The sequence below is a fragment of the Malaclemys terrapin genome, chromosome 1 (genome assembly GCF_027887155.1).
Source record: "Malaclemys terrapin pileata isolate rMalTer1 chromosome 1, rMalTer1.hap1, whole genome shotgun sequence".
Lineage (NCBI taxonomy): Eukaryota > Metazoa > Chordata > Testudines > Emydidae > Malaclemys > Malaclemys terrapin.
The window spans coordinates 315,273,197-315,293,756 of NC_071505.1; the positions used below are offsets into that span (position 1 = coordinate 315,273,197).

The following is a 20,560-nucleotide window of genomic DNA, read 5'->3' on the forward strand; positions in this document are numbered from 1 at the left end:
AGAAAATCCCTTAATTTATATTGTGCCCTCACTATATTACATAGTCTAGAGTATTTTAGGTTTTTCATTCTAATTTATTTCACCTGCAAATTCTGAGAAATTATTTAATATATTAGCTATATTGCAATTATTAGATAAATAGTCTAGAAATTGAAGGCTACACAATGAGTAGCAGAGCCGGGATTAGAATTTAGAACCCCTTGTTTTTTAAACTCTGCACTCATTCCTCAAGATCACATTACTTCTCATAATAGGGTTGCTCTGTTATTTTTACCTTTTAATTTTCCTCATACCGCCTTTATATTCACAGTCCTCATAAGTGCCTAAGATAATTTATTGTTGTTGTACTGTTGGTTTTACAAAGTTTTATCCTGCATTTTATCCATGGTTGTGTATTATTCCTTTTTGCAAAGCTAATGCCACAAGCAAAATAAAATCTATAGTTTATTTAGTCATAATCAATTACTAATTCTTCCAGAAGATTGTAGAGGAGAAATTCAGTTGATTTGGGGCCTCACAGAGATTGAGAGCCAATGAATTATCGTGCAACCACATTTGAGAGCTCTGGGAACCAAAATCTGTATAATTTCATGCACCTAATTAAATGGCACATATTTTTCTGACATGACTTTTTTGATGCCAATAATTTTGCTTCTTTACAACTCTAAAATAATTAATAGATGATATGTTCCTCCATATCAGACAGAAAAAAATTAAGTGGGCAGAAACCTCAGCTGGTGCAAATCAGGGTAATTTCTACCTCCGAGGATCTGGCTCAGAGACTTTTCTTAAATTAATATGTTCATGAAAGGTATTGGGCTTGTCAGATCTGAAGAATGAACTCTTCTAATTATCCACAGAACAGATAGTGCATCAGCACAGCAATGCAAGATCCCTGAGTTGTTCCACCAATTTTCCTCAACTGTGACCTTTATGGACCAATTCTAAAGTGCTACTCTTCCAACCCCTTTTGGCCCTAAGCCTCAGTTCTGACATTGGTAACAAGACTGCTAAATCTTGCCAGTTGTAGCAATGATTTTTGTCATGTGGTCCTAGCTCCTGTAAAATGTTCTAGGGCCATCAGGGCCAGAGCTTCCACTAGGCAACCCTAGGTGGTCGCCTAGGTTAGCAGGATTTGGGGGGCGGCATTTTGCCGCCCTCAGCGGAAATTCGACAGCAGGGGGCAGGCCTTCTGCTCCAGGGCTTCAGCGAAAATTCGGCAGCGGGTCCTTCACCCGCCGCCGAAGTGCCCCGAAGACGCGGAGCGGAAGGAACCCCGCCGCCGAATGCTCAGAGGGCGGCAAAAACCCTGGTGCCACTCCTGAGGGCCATTAACATTTCACATAGACCACCAAACTGCCAGCAAATCATAACACATTTTCATTACTACTAACTTTGGCTGGATTTGAACCAGTGACCTACAGGTGAAAGGCTAAAAGCAGGAAAAGCCTCTGTTCTATCAGATCTGGTAGGCTAGATAAAGAATTTGGTTTGGGAAATAGAATTAGCCACCAGAGGGAGCCAATACAGTCCTGTAAAAAATAATCCTAACATTTGAAATTAAGGAAAGCATCATTAAAATTTGTATATAAGAATCACGGCAACTTACAGGTAGATGTAAAATGTTAAGAAAAGTGTATGAGTATACTGAAAAACAAAAGTAACCAAGCACTACAATTGCACTTCCAATAGTTCAGACCCATAGAAAAGAGACAAAGTATTGTTCTTTTTCTACTTAAATGAGAGTTACCCGTATTTATAATTATATAACAAGTAAAACACAATTGCTTCAAAACACTGGGCATTTGGCAACAATGTAACAACCACATAGTAATTCTCTGGGAAATGGTATATACATAGTAACTTGTAATACAGTTATTGATTACTTTTTAAATAACTAAAGTCACCACTGTAGATGACTTAGTAATATTTATTTTTCTTCCAGTCTAGACTACAGAGCAGTAGCCTCTAAAATTCTAATTAAAAGCAAAACCGTTTTAGTTAAAGGAGTACCCTCTCTCCCTCTCTCTTTCTAACTTTGGCGTTCTCTTTATTCTTTCCTTGTTTCCATTTCTATAGCTGAAGATTGTCTGTACTGTTATTTTTTCAAATATGAGGAAAAATAAATTTGCTAGATGGGGTTCCTGTTTGCAAGTTTCAACCTAAAGATTGTACTTATGGCAGTCAAAACCCCCAGAAAAAATGCTGAAATAAACTTACAAATAAATGAGACAAACAGTAAATTTAGTTCAATGAAAGGCCGGACAAATCTGCAAACCTCATTCTATAGAAGCAGTCCTGACAACAGCAATGTAAGCTGTGCTGCCCTGCCAAGGTACCCCAGCCCTAATGGGGGAGGGAGGTGACCTTGTCTAAAGACAAGAGAGTATGTCAGAGCTGATGGTCATCTCTACTGAAATAGAAGACTCTGTTGCAAATTAGTGCCAAATATGATGATGATGTGGACAACTGTCTGCTAGAAAGATGACTAAGGGCCTGATCCAACTCCCACTGAAATCAACAGAAGTTTTTCCATTGACTTCAGTGGGAGTTCAATTGAGCTCCCTGTGAAGCAATCTGCTCTGAAGAACTGAGCACAGGACAGATAATCAGCAACTCCTAATTTCAGTGTTGCCACCAAATTGCTGTGTGGCCTCTTAGTTAATGTTAACTTCTCAATTTACCTCTCTGTAAAATAGAGACAGTAATACTTGTCTATCTCACAAGGATGTTGACTGGTTAGTTATTGTTAAGCATTATAATATTTATTTATAGTTATTACATATACCTCCCAATGAGATAGTAATGGACTATAGGCCAAATCCTGTACTGAGAAATATGTCTTCCCTCACAGATCCAGTCGTAGGATCTGACCCTTCCAAGTGAAAGACACTTTGTCTATTCCATTATCCATCTTCACTCAGCTGTCTGGTTTCTTGCATAATTTTCCAGAATGGTGTTGGTTTTAAATAGAAAAAGACCACATAGACCTGCTATTAATCTTTTGTTACCATAGATTGGAGCAATGTTTTCACTTCCATCTTTTTCATATATTGTATGAAAGATTATACAAAAAATCTGTTGATATATAAATAATTGTATATATATATTCAAAACCCTTTAAAAAATTCACAGTAAGTTGAGGACATTTGCCTTAGAAATCCAACAGAGTTAATGTAAGCCATTTCCTTCTAGGTTTTGGGTTTGTTTGTTTTTTTGTGGGGAGGGAGAACCACCATCAGCCTTATTAATACTGAATGCTAAGTGCAGAAGTTTAGCTGTAGCTGTAGAGTTTTGAAGCAATTGATTTGACAACCTCTATGCATAAAACCCTTTTTTAAAAATCCACATTTATTCCCCAGATTGCTTATTGTTTCATAAAAATAAAAACTTACATAGCTTGCTGCTATCAACTTGATCTCCTAAAACTGTTCAATTAAATCTTGTAAAACCAGTACTTTATGCTACGTCAGTGTCCTGGAAGTGCTTATGAACATCGAAGTAATTCAGGATGGTAATGAGCAATTATAACTTCTGCTATCTTGTATAATTTAATTTACTTTGTTTTTTGTATAAAACCTTAAGTTGCACCACAAGAAGTTCACAGATCTGAGAAAATTAAAGTCAGTATCAAGTTTTACTATAGACCATATAATTTACATAGATTTACATAAATACAGATATATTAAAAATTTAAATCTAAGCTAATTAAACAGAAGGTAGAGTTTTAAATGTGAGAGATTTTAAAACCTAAATACATTTCTGCAACTACTTTTAGTGGCAGCAGAATTTTTATACACACACACACACACACATCAGGCTTCTCTCTCTCTCTCTCTCCCCCCTCCTTTTTCTTCCAAAATAGGGCAATTTTATAATCGCAATAAGATATGACAGGCAGTACACTTCTGGGGAATTATTGCATGCCTTGAGTGTATAAGGCAAAAGGAAGAATGACTGACTTCAGACACTAGGGGAGCGGAATCATCAACCAGAAATGCACTGAAGTGATGTGAAACATCTTATTGCTTTTACAAAATTGAAAATTATACATTGTTTAAAAAGACAAAAAAGGAAGGAAAAAGTAATATTTCTGTTTAGTGGAGATCACCAACAACCAGGAAACTCCACTGCTGTTCACTGAATTCTCTTCATTATTCCATGATGGTTCATTAATGAGCTGCAATTGTACAAGGGGGTCAAACACAAAAGTTCATCTATTCCACACTGGAAAGAAAGGGATAGCCTACTTTCTTATCCAAAGAGAACAATATAATCATTAGCAGCTGATCATAGCTGCGATGAGAATTAGATGCCAGTCTCATCAAACTGCAATGTAAAAATATTATTAACTAGACATATTTTACCCCACTGAGCTGAGCAGATGGAGCAGCAGCTTTAGTTGGATGATGGAGCATTTGCCTAAAATGCTGGAGACATATATTCTAGCTCAACAGAGATTTCTCATCTGATTAGCTAGACGTGAAACAGAAGAAATATGGAATGGATATACAGTACCACAACCTCTGCATTTTGGTGCTGTAATAGGATTACAAATACCAGTAAATGCTCTATCTACTGCCCCATCCCAACACCACATTTCTCCATCTTTAATTTAATCAACTGTATTAGTCACCTGTTAAGTACTCCAGTACCTCCCATTGTGTACATATTTTTAAAACATAACATCCATCTTTTCCACCAGGATTTGGAGGGGAGAGGGGATTCTATAAATTAAAGATAGTTGGAAATTACGTCCAACAGGTATTTATTTCTAGTGTGTATCTGGGAAAACATCCTCTTGGATTATTTTTTGTCTTTGTGTTTACTATTCATTAACATGGACAGAAGAGCATCACCTCTGATCTAATACTACCACCAGGAGAGGTTTCAAAGTTTAGATAGGGCCATTCTGTTAAGGCACCGTTTGCAAGTCATGGTGACTGGTTTAAGTGTTTAGTCGAAGCTGCATTTACTGTAATTAAATTTGCCTTGGATTCCCCCAACACATACAGTAACAAGCAGCCACTCAGACACTTCCTTCCATAGTCAAATAACTGTTGGTCCTTTCCTGGGAGACCTACATCAGCCTCTTTTGAAATATTAACCATGATTTAATAGACGGCATTTTCACACATCCATTAGGGTTTTGTTCGGGGCCTGGGGGAGGCAGAGATATTCATAACAGTCTAGTACAGGTTCAGAAGATATAAAAATGCCTTAAAAAGTAGAAGCCAGATCTGTACTGCTGCTGAATTCATTATTCAATGGGTAAAAGCTATAAACGAAGAGGAATATACAGTGTACAGTGCATAGTACAGAACAACATTTTGCTTCAGTACCAACAGGAGGTATAACAAGGGCACACCTCTTTAAAATAAATAATCAAACATTCTGAGGGGGTAAACTACTGCACATCACGTAATACTCTGTTAGCAAAAAAAAGATTCCTTATTCCAGGTTTAATAGAACGAATGGAGTATTACACTAGAAAGTGACTTGGGGTGGGCTGGGGTGGGTGTAGGGGAAAAGACGTAACAGCCCACTGCCTCCCATACAAGAAGCACTGCTAGGCTGCTTTCAAGCGTCGGGACACACGGGGCACTGGCTATTGCAGAGAGAGAGAGCGAGAGCTAAGGGGCTTACCATGGAGTGGGGAAGGAGGGGGAGGGCTGTCGTTTTACTTGCACTCAACCAGGGGAGGACATTTCTAAAGAAAACAATATCCAGTCTTTGGAGAGGGAGAGAGTTATTGATGCAGAAGAAGAGACCCTACAGAAAGATCGGGTCTTTCTCCGCCCCTGGCAAAAGGTCCCTGCCTTACGCCATGAGCTGCACTCATCTCCTTTGTTTGAGAGACTAAGGATCCCACTGCATCGTTCAGATCACTCTTTCTTTGTCTCTCACCCTGTGCCATGCCCTCCCTCCCCCCAATCTAAACTGTTCGTTTATAACATACAATTTGGGATAAGCCCAGGAGAGAAATGGGGGGAAATATCTTCTCGATCCTTATGATAACTCTGTGCATCACACTGGGATCCCCCACCCCCACGCCTCCGGGCAGATGACTGTATATTTGGTAGCACTGTGCAGCTTCTTTTCCGTTAAAAAGACGCATCCTTTCTTTGCACAGTCAATGAGAAACGCAGCGTGATTTGTCATGCGCTTGAATTGTGGGTTTGTTCGTTCGTTTTAATTAATAACTTTTCTTTTCAGAGCCTACAATCATCACTGAAGTATTTACAAACACCAAACAGAGCCTTGGCGAGGTCCCCCCAAAATAATCATGACAATACCACGGTTTGCAGGAGCCCCGCACTAGCTGTGTCCAAACAAGATCTTGCCGGGTGAGCGCTCCGGGGCTCCGGGGGAGACGGGCGCTGGATTCCCGAGTCCTGGGTGGAGCTTCCCAGCCGGGGGGTTCTTCCAGGGGGTGTCTCTCCCTGAATACCTGCCTCGGGGCTGCTGCTGCTGCAGTGGTCCCGTTCATATTCCTCCTGAGCCCTCTGCATTTTCCGCTTCTTCATCTTCCTCTTGTGGACGTGGAAGGTGGTGAGGGAGAGGAGGATCAGGCAGAAGATGAGGGTGACCAGAACGATTAAAACCAGAGTGGAAGAGAAGGACTGAAAGAGCTGCCCCACCTGCGCGATGCAGGTGCTGCTGGCGTTGGATGAGGCAGATGTCCTGTTCAAGAGACAAGGTGGCAGAGACAGCCTCAACTCCTTGGAGAGCTTGGCACTCATTGAGGAGGCTTAAGAAGATGAGGATCTTCCTCTTCTCCCTGCAGATGCTTGAATTTGAATTGGTTCCGGGCTGGGGGTTTGCACTGGCTGGAAATGCGCTGGACGCGGCTGGCTCTCTGGAGATGTCAGATGAAAGATCAAGCCTGCAAAGGGACCCAGAGGAATCAGTGTTCGGGACCCAAATCAAGAAACACACAATTTACCGGCTGCCACCAAAGCCTCCCACCCTCCTTCCAGCCCCAACAGGGTACAAAGTCGTCTAAACTCCGGCACACTGGGGGATGCTGCCTGATTGACAAACCACGCGCATTACAGAGAGTTCCCAACCCAACCCAGCGCCCCTGAAATAGACCAGCCCCAGCCCACTGGTTAGACGGCTCGAGATGTCTTCAGCCCTGCCAGCCCGAAGCGATGCTGGCCATGCCCTAAGACGGGGGGAGCGATGCACCAATGCGGCGGCACCTGATCGGCTCCAGTTACTCCGCACAGGGGGCAGCTTTGCCGGGCATTTCCCAACAAGTTCCCAATGACACCAGCCGCCGCCGCGGGAGCCCCGGTGTCCCCGGCGCGCTGCCCAGCCCGCCCCAGAGGCAGGCGGCACCCGAAGTTGGGGCTCCGGCGGCGGCTGGTTCTTCACGCGCCTCTGGCTAGAGCAGAACGCGGGCCCCGACGGGCTGCCCCGGGCCCTGCTGCCGGGCACGGGCGGGGGCACGCGCCTTACCTGGGCTGCCACTGGCTGGAGGGAGCCCCCGGCCGCGCGCTCGCCGAGGCTGCAGAAGGCGCCGAATGAAGCGGGCAGAGCCGGAGCCGGAGCCGGCGCCGCTTCAGGGAGCTCAGCGCGCAGCCTATCGCCAGCCCGGCCGGTGACGTCAGGCAGCCAGTGCCGGCTCCGCTCCCCCGCGGCTCGGCTGGGCGGAGAGGGGCAGCCCCGAGCGGGCACCCCGCCCCCCCACGGCCGATACCCCCCACTTACCTAGCCATCCCGCCCCGCCCCCCACAGGCCAGTTCCCCCCACCTATGTACCCCCCCATCCATCCCCCCACGGGCCGATACCCCCCCACCTACCTACCCCCCCGTCCCCCCCAGGCCGATACCCCCCACTTACCTACCCACCCCGCCCCCCCAGGCCGATACCCCCCACTTACCTAGCCATCCCGCCCCGCCCCCCACAGGCCAATTCCCCCCACCTATGTACCCCCCCATCCATCCCCCCACGGGCCGATCCCCCCCACCTACCTACCCACCCCGTCCCCCCAGGCCGATACCCCCCACTTACCTACCCACCCCGCCCCCCCAGGCCGATACCCTCCACTTACCTAGCCATCCCGCCCCGCCCCCCACAGGCCAATTCCCCCCACCTATGTACCCCCTCATCCATCCCCCCACGGGCCGATCCCCCCCACCTACCTACCCACCCCGCCCCCCCAGGCCGATACCCCCCACTTACCTAGCCATCCCGCCCCGCCCCCCACAGGCCAATTCCCCCCACCTATGTACCCCCTCATCCATCCCCCCACGGGCCGATACCCCCCACCTACCTACCCACCCCGCCCCCCCAGGCCGATACCCCCCACTTACCTAGCCATCCCGCCCCGCCCCCCACAGGCCAATTCCCCCCACCTATGTACCCCCTCATCCATCCCCCCACAGGCCAATTCCCCCCACCTACCTACCCACCCCGCCCCCCCAGGCCGATACCCCCCACTTACCTAGCCATCCCGCCCCGCCCCCCACAGGCCAATTCCCCCCACCTATGTACCCCCTCATCCATCCCCCCACGGGCCGATACCCCCCACCTACCTACCCACCCCGCCCCCTCCGGCCGATACCCCCCACTTACCTAGCCATCCCGCCCCGCCCCCCACAGGCCAATTCCCCCCACCTATGTACCCCCCCATCCATCCCCCCACGGGCCGATACCCCCCACCTACCTACCCACCCCGCCCCCCCAGGCCGATACCCCCCACTTACCTAGCCATCCCGCCCCGCCCCCCACAGGCCAATTCCCCCCACCTATGTACCCCCTCATCCATCCCCCCACAGGCCAATTCCCCCCACCTACCTACCCACCCCGCCCCCTCCGGCCGATACCCCCCACTTACCTAGCCATCCCGCCCCACCCCCCACAGGCCAATTCCCCCCACTTACCTAGCCATCCCACCCCGCCCCCCACAGGCCAATTCCCCCCACTTACCTAGCCATCCCGCCCCGCCCCCCACAGGCCAATTCCCCCCACCTATGTACCCCCCCATCCATCTTCCCACAGGCCGATACCCCCCCACCTACCTACCCACCCCAGCCCCCCAGGCCGATACCCCCCACTTACCTAGCCATCCCGCCCCGCCCCCCACAGGCCAGTTCCCCCCACCTATGTACCCCCTCATCCATCCCCCCACGGGCCGATACCCCCCCACCTACCTACCCACCCCGTCCCCCCCAGGCCGATACCCCCCACTTACCTAGCCATCCCGCCCCCCACAGGCCAATTCCCCCCACCTATGTACCCCCTCATCCATCCCCCCACGGGCCGATACCCGCCCACCTACCTACCCACCCCGTCCCCCCCAGGCCGATACCCCCCACTTACCTAGCCATCCCACCCCCCACAGGCCAATTCCCCCCACCTATGTACCCCCCCATCCATCCCCCCCCGGCCGATACCCCCCACTTACCTAGCCATCCCGCCCCGCCCCCCACAGGCCAGTTCCCCCCACCTATGTACCCCCCCATCCATCCCCCCACGGGCCGATACCCCCCCACCTACCTACCCACCCCGTCCACCCAGGCCGATACCCCCCACTTACCTACCCACCCCGCCCCCCCAGGCCGATACCCCCCACTTACCTAGCCATCCCGCCCCCCACAGGCCAATTCCCCCCACCTATGTACCCCCTCATCCATCCCCCCACGGGCCGATACCCGCCCACCTACCTACCCACCCCGTCCCCCCCAGGCCGATACCCCCCACTTACCTAGCCATCCCACCCCCCACAGGCCAATTCCCCCCACCTATGTACCCCCCCATCCATCCCCCCCCGGCCGATACCCCCCACTTACCTAGCCATCCCGCCCCGCCCCCCACAGGCCAGTTCCCCCCACCTATGTACCCCCCCATCCATCCCCCCATGGGCCGATACCCCCCCACCTACCTACCCACCCCGTCCCCCCAGGCCGATACCCCCCACTTACCTACCCACCCCGCCCCCCCAGGCCGATACCCTCCACTTACCTAGCCATCCCGCCCCGCCCCCCACAGGCCAATTCCCCCCACCTATGTACCCCCTCATCCATCCCCCCACGGGCCGATACCCCCCACCTACCTACCCACCCCGCCCCCCCAGGCCGATACCCCCCACTTACCTAGCCATCCCGCCCCGCCCCCCACAGGCCAATTCCCCCCACCTATGTACCCCCTCATCCATCCCCCCACAGGCCAATTCCCCCCACCTACCTACCCACCCCGCCCCCTCCGGCCGATACCCCCCACTTACCTAGCCATCCCGCCCCACCCCCCACAGGCCAATTCCCCCCACTTACCTAGCCATCCCACCCCGCCCCCCACAGGCCAATTCCCCCCACTTACCTAGCCATCCCGCCCCGCCCCCCACAGGCCAATTCCCCCCACCTATGTACCCCCCCATCCATCCTCCCACAGGCCGATACCCCCCCACCTACCTACCCACCCCAGCCCCCCAGGCCGATACCCCCCACTTACCTAGCCATCCCGCCCCGCCCCCCACAGGCCAGTTCCCCCTACCTATGTACCCCCTCATCCATCCCCCCACGGGCCGATACCCCCCCACCTACCTACCCACCCCGTCCCCCCCAGGCCGATACCCCCCACTTACCTAGCCATCCCACCCCCCACAGGCCAATTCCCGCCACCTATGTACCCCCTCATCCATCCCCCCACGGGCCGATACCCGCCCACCTACCTACCCACCCCGTCCCCCCCAGGCCGATACCCCCCACTTACCTAGCCATCCCACCCCCCACAGGCCAATTCCCCCCACCTATGTACCCCCTCATCCATCCTCCCACGGGCCGATACCCCCCCACCTACCTACCCACCCCGCCCCCCCAGGCCGATACCCCCCACTTACCTAGCCATCCCGCCCCGCCCCCCACAGGCCAATTCCCCCCCTATGTACCCCCTCATCCATCCTCCCACGGGCCGATACCCCCCCACCTACCTACCCACCCCATCCCCCCAGGCCGATACCCCCCACTTACCTAGCCATCCTGCCCCGCCCCCGCCAGCCGATACCCCCCAAACCTACCCATCTACCTACCCACCCCGCCCCCACCTCTTCCCCTCCTGCCACAGGCCAATACCCCCCACCCTGTCCCCCGCCTCTCCCCCCACAAGCTAATACCCCCACCCCTTGCCCTACAGACCAATACTCCCCACCCTGCCCCCACCCTCATCCCCTCCTCCCCCCATAGACCCACCTCATCACCATCCCACACAGACCAATACCCCCATTTACCCATCCCCCACAGACCTACCCACCTCATCCACCCAACCCACACAGATCCAGCCCACCCCCGCACATACCAATACTCCCCACAGACCCACCCCACACATACCTACCCACCCATCCACCCAACCTCCACACATACCAATACCCCAGAGACCCACCCTTCCCCCACCCTACCTACCCCTCCCCCCACAGACCTACTCCACCCCATCCCACCTACTCATCCACCTACCCTCATTCCGCATAGACCTACCCCACCCACCTACATACTCATCCTACCCCCACACATACCAGTACCCCCATGGATCCACCCTACCCCCACACATACCTACCCAATATGCCATTGCCAAACTGCTTCTCCCAACCCAATCCCACACATACCTATTTAGTGCCCCACTGCCAACCCCTTTCCCCAGAAGTTCTCAAAGTTTTGTACTGGTGACCCCTTTCACATAGCAAACCTCTGAGTGTGACCCCACCCCCCATAACTTTCAACACTTTCAAAATATGTAACAACATTATAAATGCTGGAGGCAAAGCAGGATTTGGGGTGGAGGCTGACAGCTCGTGACCCCCCATGTAATAACCTCACGACCCCCTGAGGGGTTCTGACCCCCAGTTTGAGAACCCCTGCCTTACCCTAATCTCCCACACACATCTAATAACCCAACTCCCAAACCTCCACTCCCCAGGCCCTCAACTTTCCCTAAACTCTTTCTCCCATATATATCCACTTCTCCACATCCAAATCTTATTCACTGAACACACTCCACCACACATACTTACCCAATAAACTCACTTCCCAATATCCCCTTCCCTAATGCCCAATCTGCCATATATATCTAATACCATCCAATATTCCTACTCCCTTTACCCCATTTCCCTAATGCGCCCCACATATAACCAGACCCTCAAACCCCATTCTCCTAACTCCAGCTCCATATTTACTCAATACACCTACCCATTACATTCCCTTCCCCTAAGCCCCACCCACTTACATAACCAATATCCCTTTCACTAAATTTTTACCTCCATACATAATCAATGCCCCCACTCTCCCACTCCATACAAACCCAATTCTCTCACACTCATACATACTGAAGTCCCCATCCCTCATGCAAACCCACAACTCCCATGCCCTCTTTCTCTACCACTACACAACATACAGTACATACTCACTCTCTTCACCCAAGCATCTTCCATCCCCATACATACCCAATTCTTATCCTCTATATACATCCACTTTCCCATACCACATGTACACACACATACTGCCCTACTTCCATATTCCCTTCCTCATACATGTGCACACCACTCATACTCACTGAACCCCATTTCCATACCCCCCTCACCTACATGTAACATCTGAGGACTGATTTAATGCTAACAGCTCCATGGGGAGAAAATGACAGCCAAGGATTACAGCAGCATCAGGGCATTCTGTCCATGCTCCCTTTCCTCTGACCATGTCTTCTATGCCAGTGGCTCTCAACCTTTCCAGACTACTGCACCCCTTTCAGGAGTCTGATTTGTCTTGTGAACCCCAAGTTTCACCTCACTTAAAAACTACTTGCTTACCAAATCAGACATAAAAATACAAAAGTTTCACAGCACCCTACTACATTTCCGTGTGATACTTGAGCCTATTTTTCACTTGTGAACCTCATCTGAAGCCAGAGCACCAGATGGCAGGGCTGAAGTCTGAGCCCCGCTGCCTGGGGCTGAAGCCTGAGCCCTGCTGCCTTAGACTGAAGCATGTAACTTAGCTTTGTGGGGGCCCCTGTGGTGTGAAGCCCCAGACAGTTGCCCTGCTTGCCATGCCCTAATGCTGGCCCTGCACGTTCAACCCCCCTAAAACCAACTCTTGACACACACACCCTGGGGTTGAAACCCCGAAGTTGAGAAAACCTAATCTAGATGAGTTGAGTACCCCCTGGAAGACCTCTGTGTATCCCCAGGGGTATGCATACCCCTGGTTGAGAACCACTGCTCTATGCCAGCAGCCAGATGGGCAACACAGAAGCCACTATACTGAGTCTTTGTCACTAGAACATCCCTCTTGTTATGCCTGTTTGGCCAGAATCCATCAACCGTGTGACATAAAGCAACTGCACTTCAGGATCTAGCTCTTTAAGTCTAAAATTTTCCTTCCATTTAAATGCTATCCATTCCCTTGGCTAAATGCAATGCATTCAGCACCATATAAGTCTGTGATCTTTTGGCGCTTTTTAAAAAACAGTCACGATAAGAAGCACAGAGCATGTTTGTTTTTTTGTAAATGTTAAATAATTTTTAGTGTTTATGTACAGGATTGACAGCCACATAGAATTAAGTCCTCTGATACAACACAGACATGATCACTGAAGCTTCCCTACACCGCCCCACCAATGGCTCCAAACTTGTTCTGGAGAGGCTAGAAGGTAGTTCAGTCTCTCTGTCCATTGAATCTTTAGCCTCTAGGGCTGATTGCTCTAACCTAGTGGTTTTCAATCTGTGATCCACGTACCTCTAAAGGTCCGCAGACTATGTTTAAGATTTCCAAAGGGGTGTGCAGTGCACCTCCATTGGAAATGTTTTAGGGGTCTGCAAATGAATAAAGGTTGAAAGCCAGTGCTCTAACCAGGGTATCACTTAGTGCCAGGTTTAGTGGTACTTTTATGATATGGACATTGGCCTACTAGGAAAGTTGGGTGATAACCACCAACTCATATGCCGAACACCACTTAAAAGTCATCAGATGGTTAAAAAGTGTTTTCAAAAAGAGCATAAGAATGGACATTTATATAGGAGCCAGTATCTTCAGCTATAATACTGGTGTAATGGTATCTTATGGTGCTTGTCCTGTTTATGAAGTAGTAAGCATATCTTGTACTGAATAAGTTCCAAGGCCTAATAATGTATTAGCTCAGAATGTGCCTATTACAAAAGTTAATAGGTACTACAGTTATTCTACTAAAACATTTCATTACATCAACAGAGGGTCCTGTGGCACCTTTAAGACTAACAGAAGTATTGGGAGCATAAGCTTTCGTGGGTAAGAACCTCACTTCTTCAGATGCAAGTAATGGAAATTTCCAGAGGCAGGTATAAATCAGTATGGAGATAACGAGGTTAGTTCAATCAGGGAGGATGAGGTGCTCTGCTAGCAGTTGAGGTGTGAACACCAAGGGAGGAGAAACTGCTTCTGTAGTTGGATAGCCATTCACAGTCTTTGTTTAATCCTGATCTGATGGTGTCAAATTTGCAAATGAACTGGAGCTCAGCAGTTTCTCTTTGGAGTCTGGTCCTGAAGTTTTTTTGCTGTAAGATGGCTACCTTTACATCTGTTATTGTGTGGCCTGGGAGGCTGAAGTGTTCTCCTACAGGTTTTTGTATATTGCCATTCCTGATATCTGACTTGTGTCCATTTATCCTCTTGCGTAGTGACTGTCCAGTTTGGCCAATGTACATAGCAGAGGGGCATTGCTGGCATATGATGGCATATATAACATTGGTGGACGTGCAGGTGAATGAGCCGGTGATGTTGTAGCTGATCTGGTTAGATCCTGTGTTGCTGGTGTAGATATGTGGGCAGAGTTGGCATCGAGGTTTGTTGCATGGGTTGGTTCCTGAGTTAGAGTTGTTATGGTGCGGTGTGTGGTTGCTGGTGAGAATATGCTTAAGGTTGGCAGGTTGTCTGTGGGCGAGGACTGGCCTGCCTCCCAAGGTCTGTGAAAGTGAGGGATCATTGTCCAGGATGGGTTGTAGATCACTGATGATGCATTGGAGAGGTTTAAGCTGAGGACTGTAGGTGATGGCCAGTGGAGTTCTGTTGGTTTCTTTTTCGGGCCTGTCTTGTAGCAGGAGGCTTCTGGGTACACGTCTGGCTCTGTTGATTTGTTTCTTTATTTCCTTGTGTGGGTATCATAGTTTTGAGAATGCTTGGTGAAGATCTTGTAGGTGTTGGTCTCTGTCTGAGGGGTTGGAGCAGATGCGATTGTACCTCAGTGCTTGGCTGTAGACGATGGATCGTGTGGTGTGACCAGGGTGGAAGCTGGAGGCATGAAGGTAGGCATAGCGGTCGGTGGGTTTTCGGTATAGGGTGGTGTTAATGTGGCCATCACTTATTTGTACGGTGGTGTCTAGGAAGTGGACCTCCCGTGTAGATTGGTCCAGGCTGAGCAAAAATACAAAGAAGAAACGGGCTATGAAATGGCTAAAAGGTAAATTGTTTGTAAAAAAAATATATATATACCTTTTGGGCCTTTCTTTTCTCCCATCACCTAAAGCTACTTGTCCTTCTAATTGTAATCTGCCCCTTGCACACACACTCGCACACACCAGTAGGACTCTTGTTTCTAGAATAACTAGTATATTTTATTAACATTGTGTTTCAAAATTGCGTTGTCCCAATATTAACAAACAATGAAAACTCAAATGTTTTATGTATTAATATGATGCTTATTCTGGGGACAGGATCTTAGCTGACTTTTAGGGAGGGAAAGGTGGACTCAGGGAGTGGCAAAGAACGGTCTCCATATTGGTCTCCATATTGGAAGAGAAGGTTAAAGAACTAGAGATCCAAGTATCAACCCTGAGTTGCATCAGAGAAAATGAAGATTTTCTGGACAGAAGTCAGAGTTTGGTACTGCAGATACAGCATGCTGAAGAATCTGAGAGGCAGTGCACAATGGGGAAGAAAATTGGCAGCATGTGACCTCCAGAAGAAGAAAGAGGAGAAACCTTGTATCCCTAATGCAGATAGAGGTAAGAAACCGTTTTCAGGCTCTCTGCACAGGTACTATGGAGAAGAATGGTTTGGAAGAGTCAGCTGAGGGAAGGGATCAGGAGACCCAATCGACCAGAAGATATGGGATGCATTGTCCTAGGGATGGGGGTTTCATGACCACCACTCCCAAGAGGAGGAGATGGGTGGTGGTTGTTGGGGACTGCCTCCTAAAGGGGACAGAGTCATCCATCTGCCGTCCAGACTGGGAAACTCGAGAAGTGTGCTGCTTGCCTGGAGCTAGAATTCAGGATGTGACGGAGTGTGCCGAGACTGATCAAGCCCTTGGACCACTATCCCTTGCTACTTCTTCACATGGGCACCAATGATACTGCCAAGAATGACCTTGAGTGGGTCACTGGAGACTACGTGGCTCTGGGAAGATGGATACAGGAGTTTGAGGCACAAGTCGTGTTCTCATCCATCCTCCTTGTTGAAGGACAAGGCCCAGGTAGGAACCATCAAATTGTGGAAGTAAATGCGTGGTTATGCAGGTGGTGTCGGAGAGAGGGCTTTGGATTCTTCGACCATGGGATGTTGTTCCAGGAAGAAGGATTGCTAGTAAGAGATAGAATCCACCTAACGAAGAGAGGGAAGAGCATCTTCACAGGCAGGCTTGCTAACCTAGTGAGGAGGGCTTTAAACTAGACCAGGAGGATGAGGTAGATGAGGTTTTTTTCTGACAACTAACAGAAGTTTCCAGATCACAGGCCCTAGTTCTGATGGGGGACTTCAATCACCCTGACATCTACTGGGAAAGCAATACAGCAGTGCACAAACAATCCAGGAAGTTTTTGGAGAGTGTTGGGAACAATTTCCTGGTGCAAATGCTGGAGGAACCAACTAGGGGCCGTGCTCCTCTTGACCTGCTGCTCACAAACAGGGAAGAATTAGTAGGGGAAGTAGAAGTGGGTGGCAACTTGGGCAGCAATGACCATAGATTCATAGATTCTAGGACTGGAAGGGACCTCGAGAGGTCATCGAGTCCAGTCCCCTGCCCTCATGGCAGGACCAAATACTGTCTAGACCATCCCTGATAGACATTTATCTAACCTACTCTTAAATATCTCCAGAGATGGAGATTCCACAACCTCCCTAGGCAATTTATTCCAGTGTTTAACCACCCTGACAGTTAGGAACTTTTTCCTAATGTCCAACCTAGACCTCCCTTGCTGCAGTTTAAACCCATTGCTTCTTGTTCTATCCTTAGAGGCTAAGGTGAACAAGTTTTCTCCCTCCTCCTTATGACACCCTTTTAAATACCTGAAAACTGCTATCATGTCCCCTCTCAGTCTTCTCTTTTCCAAACTAAATAAACCCAATTCTTTCAGCCTTCCTTCATAGGTCATGTTCTCAAGACCTTTAATCATTCTTGTTGCTCTTCTCTGGACCCTTTCCAATTTCTCCACATCTTTTTTGAAATGCGGTGCCCAGAACTGGACACAATACTCCAGCTGAAGCCTAACCAGAGCAGAGTAGAGCGGAAGAATGACTTCTCGTGTCTTGCTCATAACACACCTGTTAATACATCCCAGAATCATGTTTGCTTTTTTTGCAACAGCATCATACTGTTGACTCATATTTAGCTTGTGGTCCACTATAACCCCTAGATCCCTTTCTGCCATACTCCTTTCTAGACAGTCTCTTCCCATTCTGTATGTGTGAAATTGATTTTTTCTTCCTAAGTGGAGCACTTTGCATTTGTCTTTGTTAAATTTCATCCTGTTTAACTCAGACCATTTCTCCAATTTGTCCAGATCATTTTGAATTATGACCCTGTCCTCCAAAGCAGTTGCAATCCCTCCCAGTTTGGTATCAACCGCAAACTTAATAAGCGTACTTTCTATGCCAATATCTAAGTCATTGATGAAGATATTGAACAGAGCCGGTCCCAAAACAGACCCCTGCGGTACCCCACTCATTATGCCTTTCCAGCAGGATTGGGAACCATTAATAACAACTCTCTGAGTACGGTTATCCAGCCAGTTATGCACCCACCTTATAGTAGCCCCATCTAAACTGTATTTGCCTAGTTTATCGATAAGAATATCATGCAAGACCGTATCAAATGCCTTACTAAAGTCTAGGTATACCATATCCACAGCTTCACCCTTATCCACAAGACTCGTTATCCTATCAAAGAAAGCTATCAGATTGGTTTGACATGATTTGTTCTTCACAAATCCATGCTGGCTGTTCCCTATCACCTTACCACCTTCCAAGTGTTTGCAGATGATTTCCTTAATTACTTGTTCCATTATCTTCCCTGGCACAGAAGTTAAACTAACTGGTCTGTAGTTTCCCGGGTTGTTTTATTTCCCTTTTTATAGATGGGCACTATATTTGCCCTTTTCCAGTCTTCTGGAATCTCTCCTGTCTCCCATGATTTTCCAAAGATAATAGCTAGAGGCTCAGATACCTCCTCTATTAGCTCCTTGAGTATTCTAGGATGCATTTCATCAGGCCCTGGTGACTTGCAGGCATCTAACTTTTCTAAGTGATTTTTAACTTGTTCTTTTTTTATTTTATCTGCTAAACCTACCCCCTTCCCATTAGCATTCACTATGTTAGGCATTCCTTCAGACTTCTCGGTGAAGACCGAAACAAAGAAGTCATTAAGCATCTCTGCCATTTCCAAGTTTCCTGTTACCGTTTCTCCCTCTTCACTAAGCAGTGGGCCTACCCTGTCTTTGGTCTTCCTCTTGCTAATAATGTATTGATAAAAAGTCTTCTTGTTTCCCTTTATTCCTGTAGCTAGTTCGAGCTCATTTTGTGCCTTTGCCTTTCTAATCTTGCCCCTGCATTCCTGTGTTGTTTGCCTATATTCATCCTTTGTAATCTGTCCTAGTTTCCGTTTTTTATATGACTCCTTTTTATTTTTTAGATCATGCAAGATCTCGTGGTTAAGCCAAGGTGGTCTTTTGCCACATTTTCTATCTTTCCTAACTAGCGGAATAGCTTGCTTTTGGGCCCTTAATAGTGTCCCTTTGAAAAACTGCCAACTCTCCTCAGTTGTTTTTCCCCTCAGTCTTGATTCCCATGGGACCTTACCTATCAGCTCTCTGAGCTTACCAAAATCTGCCTTCCTGAAATCCATTGTCTCTATTTTGCTGTTCTCCCTTCTACCCTTCCTTAGAATTGCAAACTCTATGATTTCATGATCACTTTCACCCAGGCTGCCTTCTACTTTTAAATTCTCAACGAGTTCCTCCCTATTTGTCAAAATCAAGTCTAGAACAGCGAGTTGGTCATGAGATGGTCAAGTTCAGGATCCTGACAAAAGGAAGAAAGGAGAGCAGCAGAATACGGACCCTGGACTTCAGAAAAGCAGACTTTGACTCCCTTAGGGAATTGATGGGCAGGATCCCCTGGGAGGCTAATATGAGGGGGAAAGGAGCCCATGGGGCCAAATGCAATGCATCTGAGGGTGCTGTGGGAGTTGGCTGTGATGTGATTGCAGAGCCATTGGCCATTATCTTTGAAAACTTGTGGTGATCGGGGGAGTTCCCAGATGATTGGAAAAGGGCAAATATAGTGCCCATCTTTAAAAAAGGGAGGAAGGAGAATCTGGGGAACTACAAACCGATCAGCCTCACCTCAGTCCCTGGAAAAATCATGGGGCAGGTCCTCAAGGAATCCATTTTGAAGCACTTGGAGGAGAAGAAAGTGATCAGGAACAGTCAACATGGATTCACTAAGGGCAAGTCATGCCTGACCAACCTGATTGCCTTCTATGATGAGATAACTGGCTCTGTGGATATGGGGAAAGCAGTGGACATGATATATCTTGACTTTACCAAAGCTTTTGATATGGTCTCCCACAGTATTCTTGCCAGCAAGTTTAAAAAGTATGGACTGGATGAATGGACTATAAGAGGTATAGAAAGCTGGCTAGATCGTCGGGTTCAACAGGTAGTGATCAACGGCTCAATGTCTAGTTGGCACCCAGTATCAAGCAGAGTGCCCTAGGGGTGTGTCCTGGGGCCGGTTTTGTTCTACATCTTCATTAATGATCTGGATGATGGGATTAATTGCACCCTCAGCAAGTTCATGGATGACACTAAGCTGCGGGGAGAGGTAGATACACTGGAGGTGAGGGATAGGGTCCAGAGTGACATAGACAAATTGGAGGATTGGGCTAAAAGAAATCTGATGAGGTTCAACAAGGACAAGTGCAGAGTCCTGCACTTAGGATGGAAGAATCCCCTGCACTGTTACAGGCTGGGGACTGACTAGCTAAGCGGCAGTTCTGCAGAAAAGGACTGGGGATTATAGTGGACGAGAAGCTGGATATGAGTCAACAGTGTGCCCTTGTTGCCAAGAAGGCTAATGGAATATTGGGCTGCGTTAGTAGGAGCATTGCCAGCAGATTGAGGGAAGTGATTATTCCCCTCTATTTGGCACTGGTTAGGCCACATCTGGAGTTTTGCGTCCAGTTTTGGGCCCTCCACTACAGAAAGGATGTGGACAAATTGGAGAGAGTCCAGCGGAGGGCAATGAAAATGATTAGGGGACTGCAGCACATGACTTATGAGAAGAGGCTGAGGGCTCTGGTTTTATTTAGTCTGCAG

At 48.6% G+C, this 20,560-nt stretch overlaps 1 protein-coding gene across 1 annotated transcript; it reads right to left on the reverse strand.

The window, feature by feature from the left end:
- Nucleotides 1-3,618: 3,618 nt before the first annotated feature.
- On the reverse strand, nucleotides 3,619-7,580 carry C1H11orf87 (chromosome 1 C11orf87 homolog). Its single transcript, XM_054016086.1, has 2 exons — nucleotides 7,465-7,580; nucleotides 3,619-6,886 (listed from the first exon to the last, which is right to left on the reverse strand). The coding sequence occupies exon 2, from the start codon at nucleotides 6,741-6,743 to the stop codon at nucleotides 6,285-6,287; it is 459 nt and encodes a 152-aa protein (XP_053872061.1). The 5' UTR covers nucleotides 6,744-6,886; nucleotides 7,465-7,580; the 3' UTR covers nucleotides 3,619-6,284.
- Between the last annotated feature and the right edge of the window lie 12,980 nt (nucleotides 7,581-20,560).

What these genes read in the sequence shown, in the direction of transcription:
- C1H11orf87 (XM_054016086.1), bottom strand. Translation starts at nt 6,743, where the DNA reads ATGAGTGCCAAGCTCTCCAAGGAGTTGAGGCTGTCTCTGCCACCTTGT.